The sequence below is a fragment of the Salvia hispanica genome, chromosome 1 (assembly GCF_029641045.1).
Source record: "Salvia hispanica isolate PSC_SH4W2 chromosome 1, Shi_PSC_v1, whole genome shotgun sequence".
Lineage (NCBI taxonomy): Eukaryota > Viridiplantae > Streptophyta > Magnoliopsida > Lamiales > Lamiaceae > Salvia > Salvia hispanica.
The window spans coordinates 6,305,141-6,324,472 of NC_142692.1; the positions used below are offsets into that span (position 1 = coordinate 6,305,141).

The following is a 19,332-nucleotide window of genomic DNA, read 5'->3' on the forward strand; positions in this document are numbered from 1 at the left end:
ACTTGGAACTACATCAAATGGATGTGAAAAACTGTTTTTCTAAATGACGATTTGTAAGAAGAAGTCTACATGAAACAACCTGAAGACTTCATTAAGAAATGGAATGAAAATTTTTAGTCTGCAAACTTAAGACATCAATTTATGGACTGAAACAAGCTTCTCGACAATGGTATTTTAAATTCCATGACACTATTACTGCTTTTGGTTTTAAAGAAAACACTGTTGATCGGTGTATATACCTCAAGGTTAGTGGGAGCAAGTTCATATTTTTGGTTTTGTATGTTGATGATATATTGCTTGCTAATAGTGACATTGGATTACTACATGCACTAAAATTATCTCTCTAAAAATTTCAACATAAAAGATATGTGTGAGACATCCTATGTCATATGATAGAAATATGTTGTGATCAATCACGTGGACTCTTGGATTGTCTCATAAAAGCTACATAGATTGAATCTTTTAGAGAGATATGGCATGAGTGCTTGTTCACCAAGTGTTGTTCAAATTCATAAAGGTGACAAATTCAGTTTGGATCAATGTCCAAAAACTGAATTGGAACGTAAGGATATGGAAAATATTCTTTATGCATCTATTGTGGGAAGTTTGATGTATGCTCAAGTCTGTACTAGACCAGACATCAGCTTTGCAGTTGGAATGCTAGGCCGTTACCAAAGTAACCCTGGTGTTGAACATTGGAGAACTGCAAAGATAATAATGAGATACTTAAAGGGAACAAAAGATTTTATGCTCACATTATGGAAATCTGATCAACTAGAAATTATTGGATTTCCATTAAAGCTAAATTTATGGTTTGCTTTGAAGCATTAATGATTGCAAAATTTTATTTCAGGCCTTGGTATTGTCTCCTCAATATCCAAGCCGTTGAAATTATATTGTGATGATAGTGCAATCGTATCTTTCTATAAGTATGACAAGTATTCAAGGAGCTAAACACATGGAATTAAAGTTTCTTGTCGTGAAAGATGAAGTTTGGGAACAAAGAATATCTATATAATATATAAGCACACAGCTTATGGTTGCTGATCCATTGACTAAGGTGTTACCGCCTAAGACATTTATGGAATAAGTTAACATAATGGGTCTTGGGTTTGGAAACGTCTAATCTTTTTGTTTCTATGTTGGTTCAGACACTTAAGTTATGGATATTTTGAATTCAATAAAGCTGTTTCCACTTTTCCTGTATATAATTATTATTTGATATGCATATATACGTTTTTAGTATTAATGCATGAGGTCTTGAAATAAGACAATTACGGACGCGGTGTCACTTATAGATTATATTAGAGTGGATATTGGTGATGTGGTACATGGAAGGAACTGTATCGATTGAATGATATACGCCAGCCATGACTCGCATTAGTAGTCTCTCTAATATAATACTTATGTTTACCAATGATGAAAGTATTTATAAATTCCAATATTATGCGCGCCTTATGTTTGTTATGTCTATTTTATCGTGGCTCTGTCACGTGTGACAAGTGGGAGAATCGAAAACTTTGTGTCCCACATGTTCGCCAAGTGGGAGAATGTAAGTTTTATGTCTCACATATGTGACATGTGATAGAATCCTAAATAGAATTGGATATTTAATATAATACATTAACTTGGTATACGACACATTTTTTCCTAATTAATTATTGTTATCGGGACGTTTCCTAATCATGTGATTAATTAGTCAATTAATGGTAATTCACAATATGATTCCTATGACTAACAAGGAAATTGAGGTTATATATAATTGTATATGGCCGATTGTTAGTTGACTAATATATAGTCACTGATTTGGGAATAATATATTTCCTATCATATATTAAGGAAAGGAATATATAAGTAAGGAATAATGTTTGTGATTTACGTGAGACTTGAGAATCAAGTTTATGATTATGAATAAATTATTTTGGGCCTCTTTGATGGAAAGGGCTTTTAGGGTTTGATAATTAGGGTTTGTCCTCTCTCTGCCTATAAATACAAGTGTGGTGATCCCATCAAATCACACACATCAAGAGAACACATAAACGAGGGAAAGAGAGAGAAACAAATCCTTGGAGTTGGAGTTACGCCACTACGCCAAAGAAAGTCCGGGGAAGTTCGTCTCCTCCTTCCTCAATCGCTTCCGCTATGGATCGCCAAGGTATGTTTCGATCCTATTATGTTTGTGGTTGTACGTGAAATACATGTTGTTCGAAGATCTTGCTTTATTTATATTCAATTATGTATTCTTGAATATATGATGATAAATAATGTCCAATAGTATCATTATTATGAAAAAATGATGAAAGTAAAAAAATGTAAAATGAGACGGAAAGTAGCTAGTGTAATAGTAGTATAACATTATTTTATTCTACAGATTATATATATATCGTTTAATTTGAAAATGATCTGATATTGTCACACAAGTAAATAATCAAAGTATTGTCCAAGTCATGTTACTTTGAAAATATTAATTGATTGCATAATATGAATAAATTAATCAATGATTCTGTAATTTATAGGAATAAATTCGAATTTGATATAGAAAATCATAAATTTTATGCAATTTATTAATTACAAATTAAACTCCTAAAAAATCGACTAATGACTTGCCATGATTAATAGTGGAAGTGCGGCGGTGAATATTAAATTATTTTAATACTAGAAATCTTTATCTGTCATCGAGCATATACATGTTTTTTTCCATAATACTTGGGACAATCATTTTATAATAAGATAAAATTATGAAAATGACATTCTCTACTATGGACAATTTGACCCTTAAACAACATTGCAAGGAATCTTCCAAATTCCAGATACATCAGCACTCACTGCAGTATCGTCAATGTGGATAATTACTTAGAAACATCCATTCTTTGTTGAAAAAAAAAATGAATTTTGGTAAAATTCTCTTACAATTTAAAAAATTGGCACTAAATATTCTAACTTTTAATATTTGATTTATTTTTTCATGATAAATATTTTGATTTTCTATTTGTAATAAGTTACTGAATTAGCACATGCATGTTTTAAATTAATAAACTATTCTGAATTGGAATTGTACTCAGACATGGTTGAGTTATTTGGTGAGGTAGATAACTTTAAGACAATGAAGTATTCTAATCAAAAATCATATTTTGCCTAATCCCAACTTTCTTATCAAATGGCTATTAAGCTTGTTGGAAAAAATGATAAATTTATGGGCGTAGTTGATGCGACCCAACGTGTAGGACCCATAACAAGGTCCATGGCAAGGCGGCTAAGGGAGGGGCTTTCCACTTTCATTCACAAGATCATGCGGGAGGAGTCCATGAAGGCGGAGAAGCCGGCGATGAGGATCATGTTGAAGAATGAAGGCCGACCGGACAAAGGAACGTCGAGGCAGAAGGAACGCCCGGTCGTGCGTTTTGTCCTCCGGGCGAAGCGACGACGCATTCCAGAAAGAACGCGGGGGCGGGCGTTTCTTACCTTGAAATTGCCCGACTGGGCGAAACAACGGTGCATTCCAGAAAGAACGCCCGGCCGGGCGTTTTGGGGTTACAATTCGCCCGACCGGGCGAATTGCACGGACTTAGATTTTGTGGGCCATTTCATTGAATTTTTGGCCTAGACTATAAATAGCACTTTTTATCATTTTATTCTTTAGATTGTGATTGAATTAAAGTTATCTCCCTAGTGAGTTCCTATTTGAGGATTGTATCCAAATTCCTTCATTAAAGGTTGTTTGTCTCTTTTCTTTGATTGATTCAAGTATAGGTATGCATCAATGGGAGAGTATCCATTGAGTAGTGGAACCAAGGGGTGATTAGAGTTGATAAAAAATGCCTAGAGTTGTTTCTATTATTTTGGTCAAGGTCATATGGTTCTAACTCTAATTCCTCGTCATATACGCAATCTCTCATCTGTTATCTTCCCTGGATCTCGATTTTGGATTTAGTTTTTGGACCTAGATCCACCCTATCTTTGTTATTTTTGTGTTTTGTTATTAGATCTACACTTGATCTAATCAATGAAGATCCTTAGCAGAAGTACATAAAGAACATTTCATATGCTACATTAGATATAATTTCACTTTGATTAGGCTTCTTGGAAAATTGAAAAAATGATTAACATCCATGCTATTTATAAACTACGTTTTAGAGTTACACGCACAAATCAAAATTTAACTAAGTTCCCAACCATATTCTTGATCATCATAATAATCACAATAACAAAAACTAAACAAACGCACCATTGTCCAAGTTATATACTCCACATCATTTCATTCCTAATGAATTAATTATAGATAATCCCAATAACTTTTTTAGGATATATCTATCTTGATTTACACATGATTAATTTTTCCAACCGGAATGCCCGTCACAACCCCGGCCTTCCCATCGGCCGCCACGGGAACCCCGGGCCACGGCTCCGTGGAGCCACTGGGCCCGGGGCGGCGGCTGACCCTAACCGACAAATTGAGTATCCCGTTCTTCCCGCCACGAGCATCCCTGAGCCTATAACTCAAGAAGCTCAAGTGGTTGAGGGGCAGGAAGGCGGCGGCGAAGTCGGAGACGGGTATGTTGGCGGCCCCGACGAGGCTGCTGCCCGAATGCGCCTCGACCGTGAGGAAACGGGCAGTGGCGGGCAGCTCCATCTGCAGCTTCTCGTTCCATGCAGGGTAGCTCCCGCCTTCGCGATCCGTACCCGTTCTCCGGGTGTTGAACGGGTCGGATCTTACGACGACGTACGAGTTCTTTTTCACGGGCTGGTTTCGGCTGAGGCGCAAACCCTCCGCCGAAATGACGGTTACCTCAATCTCGTATGGCGAAGCCTTCTTTGCCATCTTTTTATTTCACACAGTGTGTGTGTATGTGTGTGTGTTTGTGCAAAGTAAAATTGGAGAATGTTTGTTTGTTTGTGGAAGTGAAGTTTATATGCATTTGGAGAGAGGGAGAGAAAGGGAGATGGAGGGAAGGTTGAGAGAAGGGTGGAAGAAAGGGGAAGGGTATTTCGGCGAATTAGACATGGTAACAAATTGTTACCTATTTTTCTAATTTGGCGTGTGCCTTATTTAATATTTGCCCTCCCTCTTTACTTAGATGACCATTCAAATATTTTGAAATTTCTAAATTTGTGTAATTGTCATTTATATATGATTGTAAGGTGCTTACGTTTTTACAAAAGTATATTCTTATTACTTGGACGTAGGAGTGAGAAAAAAAAAACTCAAGAACTAATATTTGATTCGAACGAAATCGAAATTTAAATTAAGTTTGGTTGTTTTTGAAATTCGGTTTGTTCGAGTTAATTATTTTGGCAGATTTTAATTTTTTGATTCGGTTTGTTCGGATGTATGAAAACTGAAAAATCGAATTTATTTTGAATATTATATTATACCTAAAACAAACTCAATTTGTATTGGTTAATATTTGTAAATGTTATAAACTTAGATTTTATGAATATTGTAACCATTTGATTTTGTTAATTGGTCGATACGATATTATTATGATAATTAAAGAAAATTAATTTTATTTTTTGTTTTGTTTTGTTTTGGTATATATTCGTGCAAATTCAGTTTTTTGGGTTCAGATTTTGATTTCTCGGGTTTTTTAGATATATTTGTGTTTGATTTTTTGCTTTATATTGATTTTCAGTAGCTCGGATTTCAATTTTCCAGGTTTGAATTTTCGATATTTCTATTCTATTTGACTTGAATTTTCACAACATTTTGATTTTTTGATATGATTCGGTTTGACAAAAATAAATGAACTGAAAATTGAATACTCACCCATACTTGAGCGATCATGAGACTACAAATAACTAGTACTCCCTCCGTCCCAGAGAAGTTGGCATATTTTGAAAATGACACGGGATTTTAGGAGGTTTTGTTTTGTGTGTTAAATGGAAAGAGAAAATATAATTTTTATATTCATGTGAGAGAGAACTTTTTCCAAAAAGGAAAATGTGACATTTTTTGTGGGACAAACTAAAAAGGAAAGTGTGCCAACTTCTCTGGGACGGAGGGAGTACTTTCTTTGTCCATATAAATAAAATTGTTTTGTCGTTCTCTCTATTTGTAATAGTACTAAGTATTATATACTCCTGTTACTTAATCGGTTAGCTGCAATATATATTTTGAATTATTAATATTCGAATTTATTTTAATAAAACTCCTGTGGCAGCTGATTATACTCGTTTATTTATTTGGACGGAGAGGGAGTAGTATATTGACCTAATTAAGAGAGGTCAACCTTGTAAAAGTCGCTGCACATTAAACGTGAACTTGCGTCGAATACATTATGCAGTTGTTGGTCTAACTATTTATTCAACTTTTCCAACTTTCAAATCACGTTGCCATAGAAACTCTTTCGTGTTTTTCATCATTTATTTATTTAGTCTCAATTTCTTCTTCATTTTACTGTTATCATGCTAATCAGCGTTTTTAATGTGGGCTATAAGAATTTATTTTCTCATAAAAATAAAGAATTATTTTTAGTTTTTCGATCATATAGATTATACTTACTTTTTTTGTCAAACTACAATCCGGTCTCTCCCTATATATTACTACTCCGTATTAATTATTTAGATATTGTATTTGCTATAATTTACATTAATTTTTAATGTATAAAAATATTTATTTTAATCAGAAATATAAAAATATTTATTTTAATCAGAAAAGAGCTAGAAGGTTAATGCTTTTATAAGACATCCTTAGATATTAGCCAGATATGGATATATACATGAGAGATCGGGAGATCGACCGACCTCAATGCCGACGACAAGTGCCGCCAGGAAATACAATTAATCAATTCGTTGATCCTATGACAACTTTGGGACTTGGATCCCCTATTGTGGCAAAATGCACAACAGGGGATGTTGTGCTCATCATCACCCTCCATTTGTTTTTATGAAGTTATATAATTTTCTTTTATTCACAAATCAATGGTGGTGATGTGCACAGTATCCCTTGTTGTGCATTTTGCCACAGCAGGGGATCCAAATCCACAACTTTGAGGTCTCAAAGGGCAAAAATATTCTCCCTCCGTCCATCAATATAAGGGCAAACTTGATCGTACACGGGTTTTAATAAATGTAGTAGAAAATGAGTTGAAAAGGTTGATAAAACGTGAGTTCTACTTTTATATACTTATTAGTTTTATAATGAAATGCAAGTGAGATAAAATTAGTAGAATGTGGGGTCTATTTTCAAAAGTCGTAAAATAGTAAATGAGAAGTTTATTGGTGAACGGACAAAAATAACAGCACGAGAACTTTATTGGTGGATGGAGCCAGAAGGGAGTAATATTTGGAAAAACTTAGGAAAATTTTGAAAATAAATATTTAGTGATTAAATAATGTATTTTATGTATATGTGAAAGTATGCGTAAAAGTTTGAGTGCCCACCTGCCAATAAACTTGGCTCGACCAACCTTTGTCTTTATGTACACAACAATGTTTGATCACCGAATTAATGATGAACAAGAGAGAAATCGGAAATCAAATGAAGTGGTTAAAGCTTAATTTTGAAAGTTTCTTTTTAATAAAGTCTTCATATATATTTATCTAAATTTTGTATAAATTATTATGAAAAAGTCCATATCAATAAGCTGATTCACTTAATATATTTGAAGAGAATATTATGTAATTGTTAGGCTTAGCCATAAGAAATTACATTGCAAATTCAATTTGGCACTCTGTTAATATTAAGTTATTATTAACTAATCTTGGGCGTGTTTCTTATACGGAGCACTTTATAAAAATGATTAATAGTTGAAATTTGACAATTTGTGCCTATAGTGATTATTTGACTCCGCGTTTTGCACGTCAATAATTAATAAATAAATCTATAACAAACAATTAAATGTCAACTATATATACGCCCCGGATGTATAGATTGAATTCGAATATATTTCTAAACTTTTAAAAGCATTATATGATTAAGCTAATAATAAGAACAATTAGAAACACATTAAATAAAAGTTTATTGTGTATAGTAAAATATTACAGTTGCTTCCAAATACTTACTATATCTTGTTTACTAATATGATTTGAGCTAAATTTGCTGGATTTGTATCCGTTATTATAATGAGATTGGAGAAGACAAAATAAGTCAATTTTAAATGATTTAAACTACACCGAATATTAATATTGGTATATATTGGACAAAATCAATAGAATATTTCTATATTTTCCATGGAAGTTGGGTCCCCCATAATAGAAGTGACATTACTTTTAGAGACATTTGCACCTTACAATAAAACGTCAAAGAATTTCAATTAACTCGGCTGTAAATTGATGATCATATATATAATAGAAGTTATCGTTACTTTCGAATTTACTAAATTATCTTCATTTTAATAATATCTTATTATACTTTGTAAATTATTTATTTAATATTATAAAATAGAAAAAAAGATCCGTAGCTCCGAAATTCACTGAGAATCTTGGTATGCCAGTGTTGTAGCTCTACATGATCCATTAACTTTTCTCTCTCTTCAATCTCTCTCGGATTTGGATCCCCTGTTATGGCTGATAGCAAACAAGGATGCTATTCCAGTTAATTATTAAATTATAATATTAACATGTTAAATTTGTTTATTACTCCATAAAACAATTCCTTAAATGTGGGAGCATATTTGGCACAGCCCCTGTGCACAGGGAATCTTGGCCCATCTCTCTCACTCCCGCGAAATTTTCACCGCCTTTTTTATCTCTCTCCTCACCAGTGATAGTCACTCTCTCACTTCCCAGAATATCCGTACTTTCCAATATCCAACAAAATTCTATTGATTTCAAACTCTTAAAGTTGTAATCTTGTGCATATATCCTCTTTCCTTCCATGGACTCTCTCTTCTTCTCGCTCCCTTTTTTCTAGCCGTTGAGCCCTTTCTTTAATTACACAACATGCTGCTAATCTTACCTTAATTATGCTTCATGTTTTTTAACAATCCATTTCAAAATTTGTTCTGCATATTGCATATATATAGCTTCTTGACCGTTGGGCACTAAAAATTTCCAATCTTTTTTATAAAAATTCGATCTTGATCATTGATTAAATCGTGTGTTTTGTTTTTCTGCTAATCAGTTTGATCAACTGTGTGCTTAGAAATGGAAGAAGAAGTGGGTGCCAGAAATGATGATGATAAGTATGTTTCCTTTCATGGGTTTTCTGTTTTTCTTCCTTTTTAATTTTTAATTTTTTTTACAATTTGGAATTCATTTGTTACATTTGCTGATATTGTTGGTGATTTTGCCAGTGATAAACTGCAGCTATATTGTGTCTGTGATTGATTGATTATAAGCCTTTTATGATGTTCATTTTCATGTTTATGATAGTCACTCAAGAAAATTGTCTGGTCCAACAAGGAGATCATCCAAGGCAAACTGGACAGAGGAAGAGGTGATTGATTAGTTTGTTTGATGTGTTCGTACGATGTTCGTTTCTGATCTTCATATTGTACTGGTCTGAAACCTTGTTGATTCACAACTATAATGTCTTGTTTTTGGGAAATAGGATAGCATTTTGCAAGATGCAGTTCAAAAATATGAAGGGAAGTCGTGGAAGAAAATAGGCAAGTTTTGATGGTTTCCATATAAATTGATCTTTGAGTTGAATACAATGATACTATAAATGAAACTGATGCTGCTTCCCTAGTTGAGATTATTGGCTCAATGAGTTTGATTTTATAAAGCGAATTTGTTTTGCAGCTGGATGCCTCCCTGGTCGAACGGATGTGCAGTGCTTGCATCGTTGGCAGAAAGTTATAAATCCCGGCCTGGTTAAAGGGCCATGGAGTAAGGAGGTCATACCATATACCTATATTCTATGCAAAAAAATAATGGAAGGAGTTCTGTCGTTATGTCTTCAAAAGTGTGACATTATCTTGTTGTTTGACTTCTACAGGAAGATGCTATTCTCATTGAGTTGGTTGAGAGGTCCGGTGAGAAGAAATGGTCTGAAATTGCGGAACAGCTTCCAGGCCGGATGGGAAAGCAATGCCGGGAAAGGTTATCTAGTTGCAGCTTTGCACATGCCCTTGATGTGTTAAGATACTCATTTGTTTTATGAGAAATGTAACATTCATGTGATTTATTTAGGTGGTGCAACCATTTGAAGCCGGAGATAATTAAGGCACCGTGGACAGACGAGGAGGAAAGGACTCTGATCAATGCTCATGCTGAATATGGGAACAAATGGTCCATATTAGCCAAGCTTTTACCTGGCAGGTACTTTTTCTTTCAAGAATCTCAAGAATTTAGCTTATGTCCGTTCGATCTTTGGTTATGATGCTTGTGAAATTTTTTTGTAACGCGTTTTGTGGAATGGTTTTGATGAATCTTGGATCCAAACTAGGACTATAAATGTATTTGATTGATTTGTTCTCTGAATCTACTAGGACTGAGAACTCGGTTAAAAACCACTGGAACTGCTCTCTGAAGAAGAGACTCTGTTGCAATCCAGCCTTTAGCTCCGTTGCAAATCATCCTCGATTATATGTACCTCCTCTGCAAGCCAATACTAAACGAGTTGCTCGCGATTCAACAGAAGCAAACCAAACTTCAAGCAGCACTAATTTGGATAGTGGGAGCAACATAGAATTGAGTTCCATGGATTTGTTTCATGTAAACCATAGCAATTTATCATTTGCTTCGGGAAATGCAGTGCCATCAACTTCCAGCAAGACTGTGATCATGGATGACATGTCAAAGGCCTTGAATCATGGTACTAGAAAGACTGAAATACGAGGTTTTACTTCACTATGTGAAGACTATCCGTGTCACATGCCTTCTCTCGTATGTGATAATGGTGATCGAATTGGGCCAAGAGGAGACAGTGATGATAACCCTGCGAGTTCATCGGAGGGGTCATACACGGGCTTATGCTATGAGCCAATTCAGCGGGCGGATTTGGATATCTTCTTGTCGACTGGTAGGTTTCCAAGCACTGAGAGCTACATACGCCAACAGCCAAGACGGGATGAAAAGGAACTGCCAGGTGATGCATACAGCAGAGCTAGGGCCATACTGAGGAGTGCAGCTATGAGCTACCATAATGTGCCGTCTATTATTAGAAAACGCGCTATTCAGATATTGTACGGATGCGTTCCTGCACTGGAGGTAATCAAGTCCCAGAATTAGATGATGACGATGATGTTCATACTTGCACTTTTCTCTCTCAAAGCTTGAGAAGCTTGCAGCCGTTGAATCTGTGGGGATTTGAAACAGAATTTGGCGATGCATGAGATTGAAATGATCTTTTATCAAGAGGGATTGAGAGGGTTTCTGTGATCAGATTTGATGAGAATCCGGCTTTGTGTAGCTCTTGATATTAGCTAATGCTGCAAAACAATGTGATGCTTGCTGCCGCATTATGATTTTTAAGATATAAGTATTTTTCAACATATGATTATGGTGGTTGTGTTTATCAGTTTATGTTTATCAGAAACTTCCAAGTAATGAAGGAGTACCTAACTTACAATAATGTAGGAGATTGACAGCTGAATATTAATGTTTACACCAATAAATTTTGGTGTGTTTAATGAAGATGATTCCTGAAAATGGTGGTTTTTGCATTAACTACTACTAGTTTTCATGTTTTTAGACTTATCACAACCAGCATCTCTCTCTCTCATAGTAGAAGTTATTATGCCAAAAGGAACTTTCATGAGAGTAATTAATAAAAGTATTATTGTTTGGAAATCAAAATTATAAAGTTTCCATTTTTGGTCAGAACAATGTAATTTTAGGATATTCAATAAATATAAAACTGAGAGGGATCCAACAACCTCTCAACCGTATTTTCAAATTCATCTTGCATCTCTCTTTCTCTCCTCTCTCTGTGTATCATATCTGCAGAGTCCAAAATGCCGCAGGGAACGCTTGAAGTTGTTCTTATCGACGCCAGTGGTTTGGAGAAAACAGATTTTTTATGTATGTGAGATCTCTTTGACGTTCATTTGTGATGGTGTTTTGTAAGATTTATTGATCTGATAAAAAAAATATCATTTGGTGATCTATCTATCTTTGATCATCTTTTCTTGTTTTTGCACGGTAATCATGATTTTGATATTACAACAATTTTGACAATAACAACATTGTTCTAACAAAAATATCTCATGCACTAAATTTATTCGTTTGCTTTTGGTGCCTGGCAGCCACCACTGATGCTTATGCCATAATCAAATGCGAAGATCAAGAGAAAACGAGCAAAGTTGCATCAGGTGCATTTTCATTCTCATTCTTGACCTGTGTATACTTATTATTCATTCATGCATTTTTTAAGCTGATGATGAATGAAAACTGTTTGATACACCCAAAATCTTGGCTTGCAGTTGAAGGATCATCCCCCACGTGGAACGAGACCTTCATGTTTTCCATCTCTAGGGATGTTAAGGAACTAAAGATCACGATAATGGATAAAGACACTCTTAGTGCTGATGACATTGTTGGTGAAGTGACGTATGTTTATCGCCTAATTTATCTGCTTCTATATACGTACAAACTCTCGTTCTCCAATGTGGTTTTTCACTCTTTTCTCGGATTCTCAGAATTCCTCTTGGGCCGGTGTTTGAATCGGAAAGAGTGCCATCAACTATGTACAATGTAGTCAAAGATGGGACATTATGTGGCGGGCTAAATGTCAGCCTCAAGTTCAATCAACAGGTTGAATATATAACCATGTAGTCTTAATTGGTTTTTCTTGAAAAGGATATATGATTTTACCATTCTTGTTTGATTTTACCATGTCTGTTGTTGCAGACAACACGGAGCAGGGGATTTTCAAATGAGGATCTGGGAGGGTGGAAGTCATCATCAGCAATGGATTGATTTGTTCAATGATGCGAAGTTTCTGTTTCTACAGCTTGATCAAGATCCTTGTATTGTATTTGAATTTCATTGTAGCAACTGCATTGTTTTAGATTTTTTTTATCAAACCTCAGATTTGAGGAGACCAATGTCATTGCCTCTTAGCTTGTGGCAGATTTAGAGTTTTCAATAAAGTGTTAGAAGTTGTTTGATCAATTTGGTTAATGTTAATAGTTTGACAAATTTTCTTGCATGGTATGGTTTTTAGCTGAGGATTTGCTGTATGATACATATATTTTCATGTTGCTGGGGAAACATAGGTTTATATCGTGGTACATTTCTGAGTTCTGACTGCTTTTTCAGACATCAACCCTGGCCAAACAAATGAAACATATTTCATTACAAGAACACGAGATGATGATTCTGCAGGTCATTATCTGCAAGATGATAATTACAAAAGAAAGAGAGGAGAGATTACAAGTACAGGTCTTTATCTGCATTGACTTGTTATTATAAATAAAATGGAAAACTATCATCCCTTCCAAGGAACATCAACAAAATAAGACATGAAGAGAGAAAGGAAACTTCATACAAGAAATCAGTTTTGTCAACTATCCCTAGATTATGCAATCTTTGTTAACAGTTAAAGCTGAAATCTTGCCAAATCTTAAGTAGAGCAAACTAAGCAGATTGTCAAGGCAGCAAGAACTTCGACATACACGGGCAATCAGAAAGCCCATTTTCTTGAAGGATATGACTTTTCCTTTGAAGGAACTGGCAAGCCAACCTGTTTACTTTGCTCTTCGTCGGGTTCCTTACTCACGAGTGCAGTACCAACATAATGAAGCAATGCAGAAGCATCTTCAAGATTATCCTTCAAACTGAAGGATGTTGACATATAAAGCTTTGAGGGTTTCTTCTCCAATTTTTTTACTGTCTTTTCAAGCTCTGCAGATTCTAGGAACCTTTCTGTAGCTGCATCCCAAGAGAGCTCGTGTTTTTGAGCATCAGTCAGTGGAGCAGGCTGGTCTTGCAATGCTTTGTGTGTTTCCTTCACAAAGCCCTCACTATCATCATACATTCGGCAATTTGGAAATTGCTTGAAAAAATCATTTGAGGGGTGATTTGCGCACACAACTATTTTGCCCATGGCCAATGCTTCAGCTGTTGTTGTGCAGACTACATCCGTTGTGCTAGGATTTAAGAACACCTTGTAGCTGAATATGGGAAAATTTCAGGACATCAGTAGCTAATAGTGTATCCTATTATGGAAGTAGAGACAAAGCTAGTGAACCGGACAACCTACGCATGCAATGGCATTTCACTTAATGGATAAAAATACCATGAAGGATTTAAGACTAAATGGGCTAGCAATATAGACAGAAATAAGGCATCAGAAGCAAGTATGTAAAAGTGCATGGTTTTCTTTGGATACATATACTTAAGCACACTCAAAAGCAATATTCTGGAAAAATTGGAAACAGATAAACATCATCAAATCCCAGATTTAGCAGGCCATAGTCAGTGTACTCCTAGTTCCAGTACTGTATTCTAATTGACCAGTAAGATAGGGACTTTTTTCACTTTTTCAAAAATTAAAAATAAAAAAGTCAGGCAAATTTATATCCAAATAGTTAAATACTTACTCGTGAAACAAGGGATCAGCATGATCACGCCCAGGGTTAACCGTGACTGTTATTTCCAGTTTTTTTGCAGCTTCTTCAACTTGATCAGAGTCCTCCCCGCTGCCGTACAAATCAACTTCAATGTCCGTTAATTCATTCTGGTTATCAGATAGGAGTGTGAGAAGCTCCTTGTAGCCTTTGTGCCAGACCATCTTTCCAATGTAATATGCACCTTTGGTGAAGGGTTGGGTCTCATTCTGTTGTTGCTCTCTCTTTTTCATGCCAATTTCAAGGAACTTTGGATTTACTCCGTGGACATTGCAAATAACAGATCTTGGAAGCTCTTGAGTAGCAGCTGACAGTCGGATCACCTACCATTATGAACCAGACGTGTAATGTAAGCAATTAGCAGTCAGGCTATATTAATTGTCAACAATCAGAATCGTGCCGGATGTTTACTGTCATATACAAACATAGCTTTCATAGCAAAATTATATGATTAGCTAATCGGTATTCAACTGGGTACAAACTTTAAATATCTAAATTGGAAAATTCAAGTATGTATTAGCTGGTAGAAACTACAATAGAAACTATTTCTCCATAAAAGAAAAAAAGGAAAAAAATAAAGCAGTTATGGAGAGGCTTACCCTGTGACAGTATATGTCGACAACCCAATTGTTCATATATTTCAGCAAAAAAGCTTGGAGCTGCCCATTCTTCTCTCTCTTCACATATTCGAGATAATTTGTATGAACAACTCCTACAACCAGTCGAAATTTTATTTTCCATCTCTTCCCATGATGATACCATGTCAGGTGCTCAGGCTCCTCAAGAACTGCAACATCTGCCTCTTCATCAGGAATTACTTCAGTAATGTCTCCTAGAGCGATGATGCTCCTTTTATGTAGGGAAAACTGCAGCATGAGATTAACTTGTGTAAGAATATAAGTTTTCCCGGTGGAATTTGGTGACAGCAGTTAGTTGCAAATCATGCAGTGAAAAAACATGGTGTTGAACTTAAGACTTCTCAATATCTGTGCAGACATCAAAACTATGCAGAATGTGGAACTTTATAATCCACGCTCTTCATGATGAACCAGTACAACCTTATCCACACATTATAGTTTGACTTACTCTTCCTGGGTAAAACCGTATTGAAAAATTTGAGCTGAATCCAGTCCTTTCATCAAGCCACTGGCGCACGTAAGTTTCTTGTTCTGAAGCTGATTCAAATGTGATATTATTGGAATACACGTGCTTTTGGTCCTCCAGTTTCAACCATGGGATAACCAAAGTAACTTTCCACCCACTATCTTTTGAAAGATATGCTGCACGAAACAGAGGGTTGACAGCAGTCCCGGTTAGCCATGGAAGGCTTGCCGTAGTAAATATTGCGATATGTTGCTTCTTATCCATGCATTTATCAGATTTAGCCCCAATAGACTCTTGGAAGATAGGTCACATCCCACAAAAACTGGAAGAGCAAACTTAAATAGGATAAATAGCGACCCCCTATCTGCAATGATATCATAAAACGATATCAATTTTCTAAAGAGTCGATCACCATGTTCTATCTATGACAGCACAAGGGTCCAACAAATTGCCATCAATCAATTTCCATCATACAGCAAGCCGTCACATAATTACAAGACACATTGAAGCCTCATGCAAATCAGAAACTCAACGTGAGATTCCAACAGAGAATATTAAAAATCTAATTTTAAAAAAAAATAAAAATTGGAAGGATAATCATGATCCAACAACAATAAGCAACTATGCTACAATTTTCGTTAACAGCAATACCCAAAACTTACCATATTCCTTCTACGACATCCAAAAAGCGTATAACATAGGCAAAGATATAAAGAAATTTGAGCGTGAAACCTGAACCTCCGGAAAAGGCGAATTAATACCGATTAAAATAGCAATATGAAAAAATTGCTCAACCTCTCTTAAAAGCAAAAATTTCCGTTTCTTACCTCAATAATCGCGTGCCAGGAAACGAGGAACTGTCGATTCCGCTACCTTATGAAATTCCTTGAACAAGGAAACCAGCAATTAGGTTAACAATATAAGGATTAGAGCTGGAAATTAGGGGAAGATTCGAACGATGGAATAGAAATAGAAGAAATTACGGAGGGATGTGATTGGTCAGTTGGTTGGTTAAAGAGGAATATTCCATGGGAGAGGAAACACTTGACGATTAAAATAGCCTTATTTTATGTCCTTGAAAAGGTTATTTTTATTTTTTAACTAAGTTTATGAAACAAAAGAAAATACTACTCCTAGGCAATTATTTTTGTTTTAGGGATCATTTTGTTAATTTCACTTTTTGTTTGTGTTTTTTGCAGTGACGATTTAAATATTAAGATAATAAAATAAAATTGATTTCCATAAATATAATCAAATGGGTACTTATTAAATTAATGCTTCCAGCTTAAATAAATTTCACATCCTTCACCCTTTATAAACAGGCTTGGTCCAAATCATTATGTATTCTACATTGCTAAAATCCTGAGCTAAATGATAGGCTCAATACATTTTGCATTAAATGAGCCCAATCCAAAACTAATCTAATTGACACGTTCTTATGATAACTTATACGTATATTGGTGATATTTGGATGAGGGATAAGGTTTGTAGGTTGTTTCAAACTATTACGGTGGAGAACAATACTAATTCGATTTGGTCGAGTTAAGGGATGTTTATAGAGTGGATTTAGATATAAAAGAATGTATGTATAAACTCGAGTAAGAACTTGATGAACACGTTGAACGTTGGTTCCTCATTTTGGTTACTGCGGTGCTGCTAAAGTGTTTGAGAATTTTGGGTTCTTTGATTGTGGTTCAAAACAATTCGTTAACCTTTAAGGACTTGTTCAATTTCCTTGGTACGAGAAGAGTATAAATAAAACATGGGTTGCAACCTAGTATGAGATCTCTAGCAACTTCGAATTTGTTATACACAAGTGTCAAAGTATGGAAGATATCTTTGTTGTCCGTAAGACTAACTAAGTAGGTTCACGCTAGCTCTTAGACCTAGTTGTTCACGACGAGTTAACTTCCTCTAAGTATAATTCATACTTTGATAACTAGTTCCCTTATGGATTCCTATCAACTAAAACGTGTTAGTTCCTAATACATGGTTAATTATAGAAATTTTGATATCAAAATACTTGAATGATTTCTTGTGATAGTAATTATACTCCTTTTGTCTTACAATAAAATAATTATGTCATAATTATTTTTGAATGTCACAATGTAAATGAATCATTTCCATTTTAGCAATAAAATCAGCTTCTTAATCACTCAGATCCTTTTTATTTATCTCTAATTGTTTTTTCTTCACTGACTATCTATCATCATTGCTAATTCTGATGAAAAAAAAATCTTGTAATGTCACCATAGAATATCTTATAGATATTTCAATCGTTAAGTCGAAGGAGTGTGAGAATTATTTATGTGGCTGAGTGATTATTAATATTTCGATAAAGGTTTGACATTTTATTAAATACTAGTCTACTGTATAGTATTTTAATTTCTAAATTACTTCTATAAAGTATTTTCCATCATAAATATGCATTGCTGAAATAAATTTGAATCGTTCTGATGTGTTCACGTATTCGCTAGGTGAAAAGTCCAACATTTCAATCTCATCAATTTAATTTTGTATGGTAGGCCACCATACATATTATATAATGGATCAAAATAATGGAAATATTAAGTAGTACTTATGATTTTGTTGAATCTTCAACCCTTTTATTCGTATTGAATTTTATTTTATCGGATCACCTTTACGAACAATTGCACACACAATAGAATGTAAAATATGTACAAATTCGAGGGGTCGAATATATTTGAATCCAGAGGTGTAATGTAATGACTCTAAATATTGTACAAACTATAAATTATAATATGAACTGTTAGAAAATATTAATAAATGGTAAAATAACAGCAACTGAAAATGTCAATATAGTGTCAACGGCTGACGCTGTGTTAACATTAAAATTTTGAAATTTTACACTATGTTGACATTGTATTAATAATGTGTTAACACTTTGTTGAAAAGTTTAAAATTTATATAATATATAGAGTTTGCATTTTATCAATATCATTTAAATTTATCTATTAAATAAAAACCCAGCAAGTGAACAAAACATATCTAATTAGTTTTGTGGCTGAAAATGCCCTTTCCACTTAACATGAAAATTTATAGATGACTAGTAAACATTGTAGCTTGCAATAAAATATGTTTTCAATTATTGAAATTGTAATACGATTCGACGTTAAGTAAATTAGATCGCGAGTACACATCCAAGATATTACTCTTTCGATCATTATATACTATGTTAGATACTACTCTTTCAATCTAGTATAAAATAATATCTCATTCTATTATTTTGAAATATTCATAATTTAAAGTCTCAGGTTATTATCTTCGCATTTCTTAAAATTAGACTGAGGATGTCATGATTATTAAAAAAAAAAGGATATAATGTAATTGTAAATATAGATCGATGGGAGGTTATGTTACCTTTGACAATTAACCCTTAGTCATCCTATATAAAAAGAAAATACGCCTATCTAAAATAAAATTGGTGACTAATTATAGCTTGTAGCTTAAATCGCCCAAATTTTATAAAATACTATACATAAAAGCCATAAGTTAGTAAAGATGATTGAAAATTTTGAAGCAAGTTTGTGTGGTTGCTATATATTCCTCGTAAGAGTGTGTTCATTTGGGAACTATTTGCTAATTTTAATTCGATCATATTTAGACAAAGAGGACGGAATACGAACTTATTTTCTATTCACAGACCAATTATATTTGGAAGAGCTCACGATTTTTTAGACTTTTTTTTTTGAACGCTTGTGCCATTTTTACTATTTTAATGAAAATTTAATCTATTTCTTTTATATTTTCA

At 34.4% G+C, this 19,332-nt stretch overlaps 4 protein-coding genes across 5 annotated transcripts; 2 read left to right on the forward strand and 2 right to left on the reverse strand.

The window, feature by feature from the left end:
* Positions 1-4,088: 4,088 nt before the first annotated feature.
* On the reverse strand, positions 4,089-4,895 carry LOC125224552 (BON1-associated protein 2-like). The gene has a single exon (XM_048127971.2). The coding sequence runs from the start codon at positions 4,817-4,819 to the stop codon at positions 4,319-4,321; it is 501 nt and encodes a 166-aa protein (XP_047983928.1). The 5' UTR covers positions 4,820-4,895; the 3' UTR covers positions 4,089-4,318.
* Positions 4,896-8,652: 3,757 nt separating this feature from the next.
* On the forward strand, positions 8,653-11,378 carry MYB3R2 (myb domain protein 3r2). Its single transcript, XM_048122225.2, is given in 8 exon segments — positions 8,653-9,122; positions 9,313-9,376; positions 9,491-9,548; positions 9,685-9,779; positions 9,881-9,984; positions 10,075-10,203; positions 10,374-11,089; positions 11,092-11,378. Coding segments are annotated over 8 exon segments (1,332 nt in total). The 5' UTR covers positions 8,653-9,084; the 3' UTR covers positions 11,220-11,378.
* Positions 11,379-11,735: 357 nt separating this feature from the next.
* Positions 11,736-12,999, forward strand: LOC125224293 (elicitor-responsive protein 3-like). Its single transcript, XM_048127672.2, has 5 exons — positions 11,736-11,907; positions 12,132-12,197; positions 12,309-12,435; positions 12,525-12,639; positions 12,736-12,999. The coding sequence occupies exons 1-5, from the start codon at positions 11,841-11,843 to the stop codon at positions 12,802-12,804; spliced, it is 444 nt and encodes a 147-aa protein (XP_047983629.1). The 5' UTR covers positions 11,736-11,840; the 3' UTR covers positions 12,805-12,999.
* Positions 13,000-13,201: 202 nt separating this feature from the next.
* On the reverse strand, positions 13,202-16,578 carry DGD2 (digalactosyl diacylglycerol deficient 2). 2 transcript variants are annotated; one of them, XM_048127670.2, is made up of 6 exons: positions 16,388-16,578; positions 16,223-16,292; positions 15,543-15,924; positions 15,056-15,322; positions 14,430-14,779; positions 13,202-14,000 (listed from the first exon to the last, which is right to left on the reverse strand). In XM_048127670.2, the coding sequence occupies exons 3-6, from the start codon at positions 15,822-15,824 to the stop codon at positions 13,511-13,513; spliced, it is 1,389 nt and encodes a 462-aa protein (XP_047983627.1). In that variant the 5' UTR covers positions 15,825-15,924; positions 16,223-16,292; positions 16,388-16,578; the 3' UTR covers positions 13,202-13,510. The 2 variants fall into 2 exon arrangements, with proteins under 2 accessions (XP_047983627.1, XP_047983628.1); XM_048127671.2 differs by lacking the exon at positions 16,223-16,292.
* Between the last annotated feature and the right edge of the window lie 2,754 nt (positions 16,579-19,332).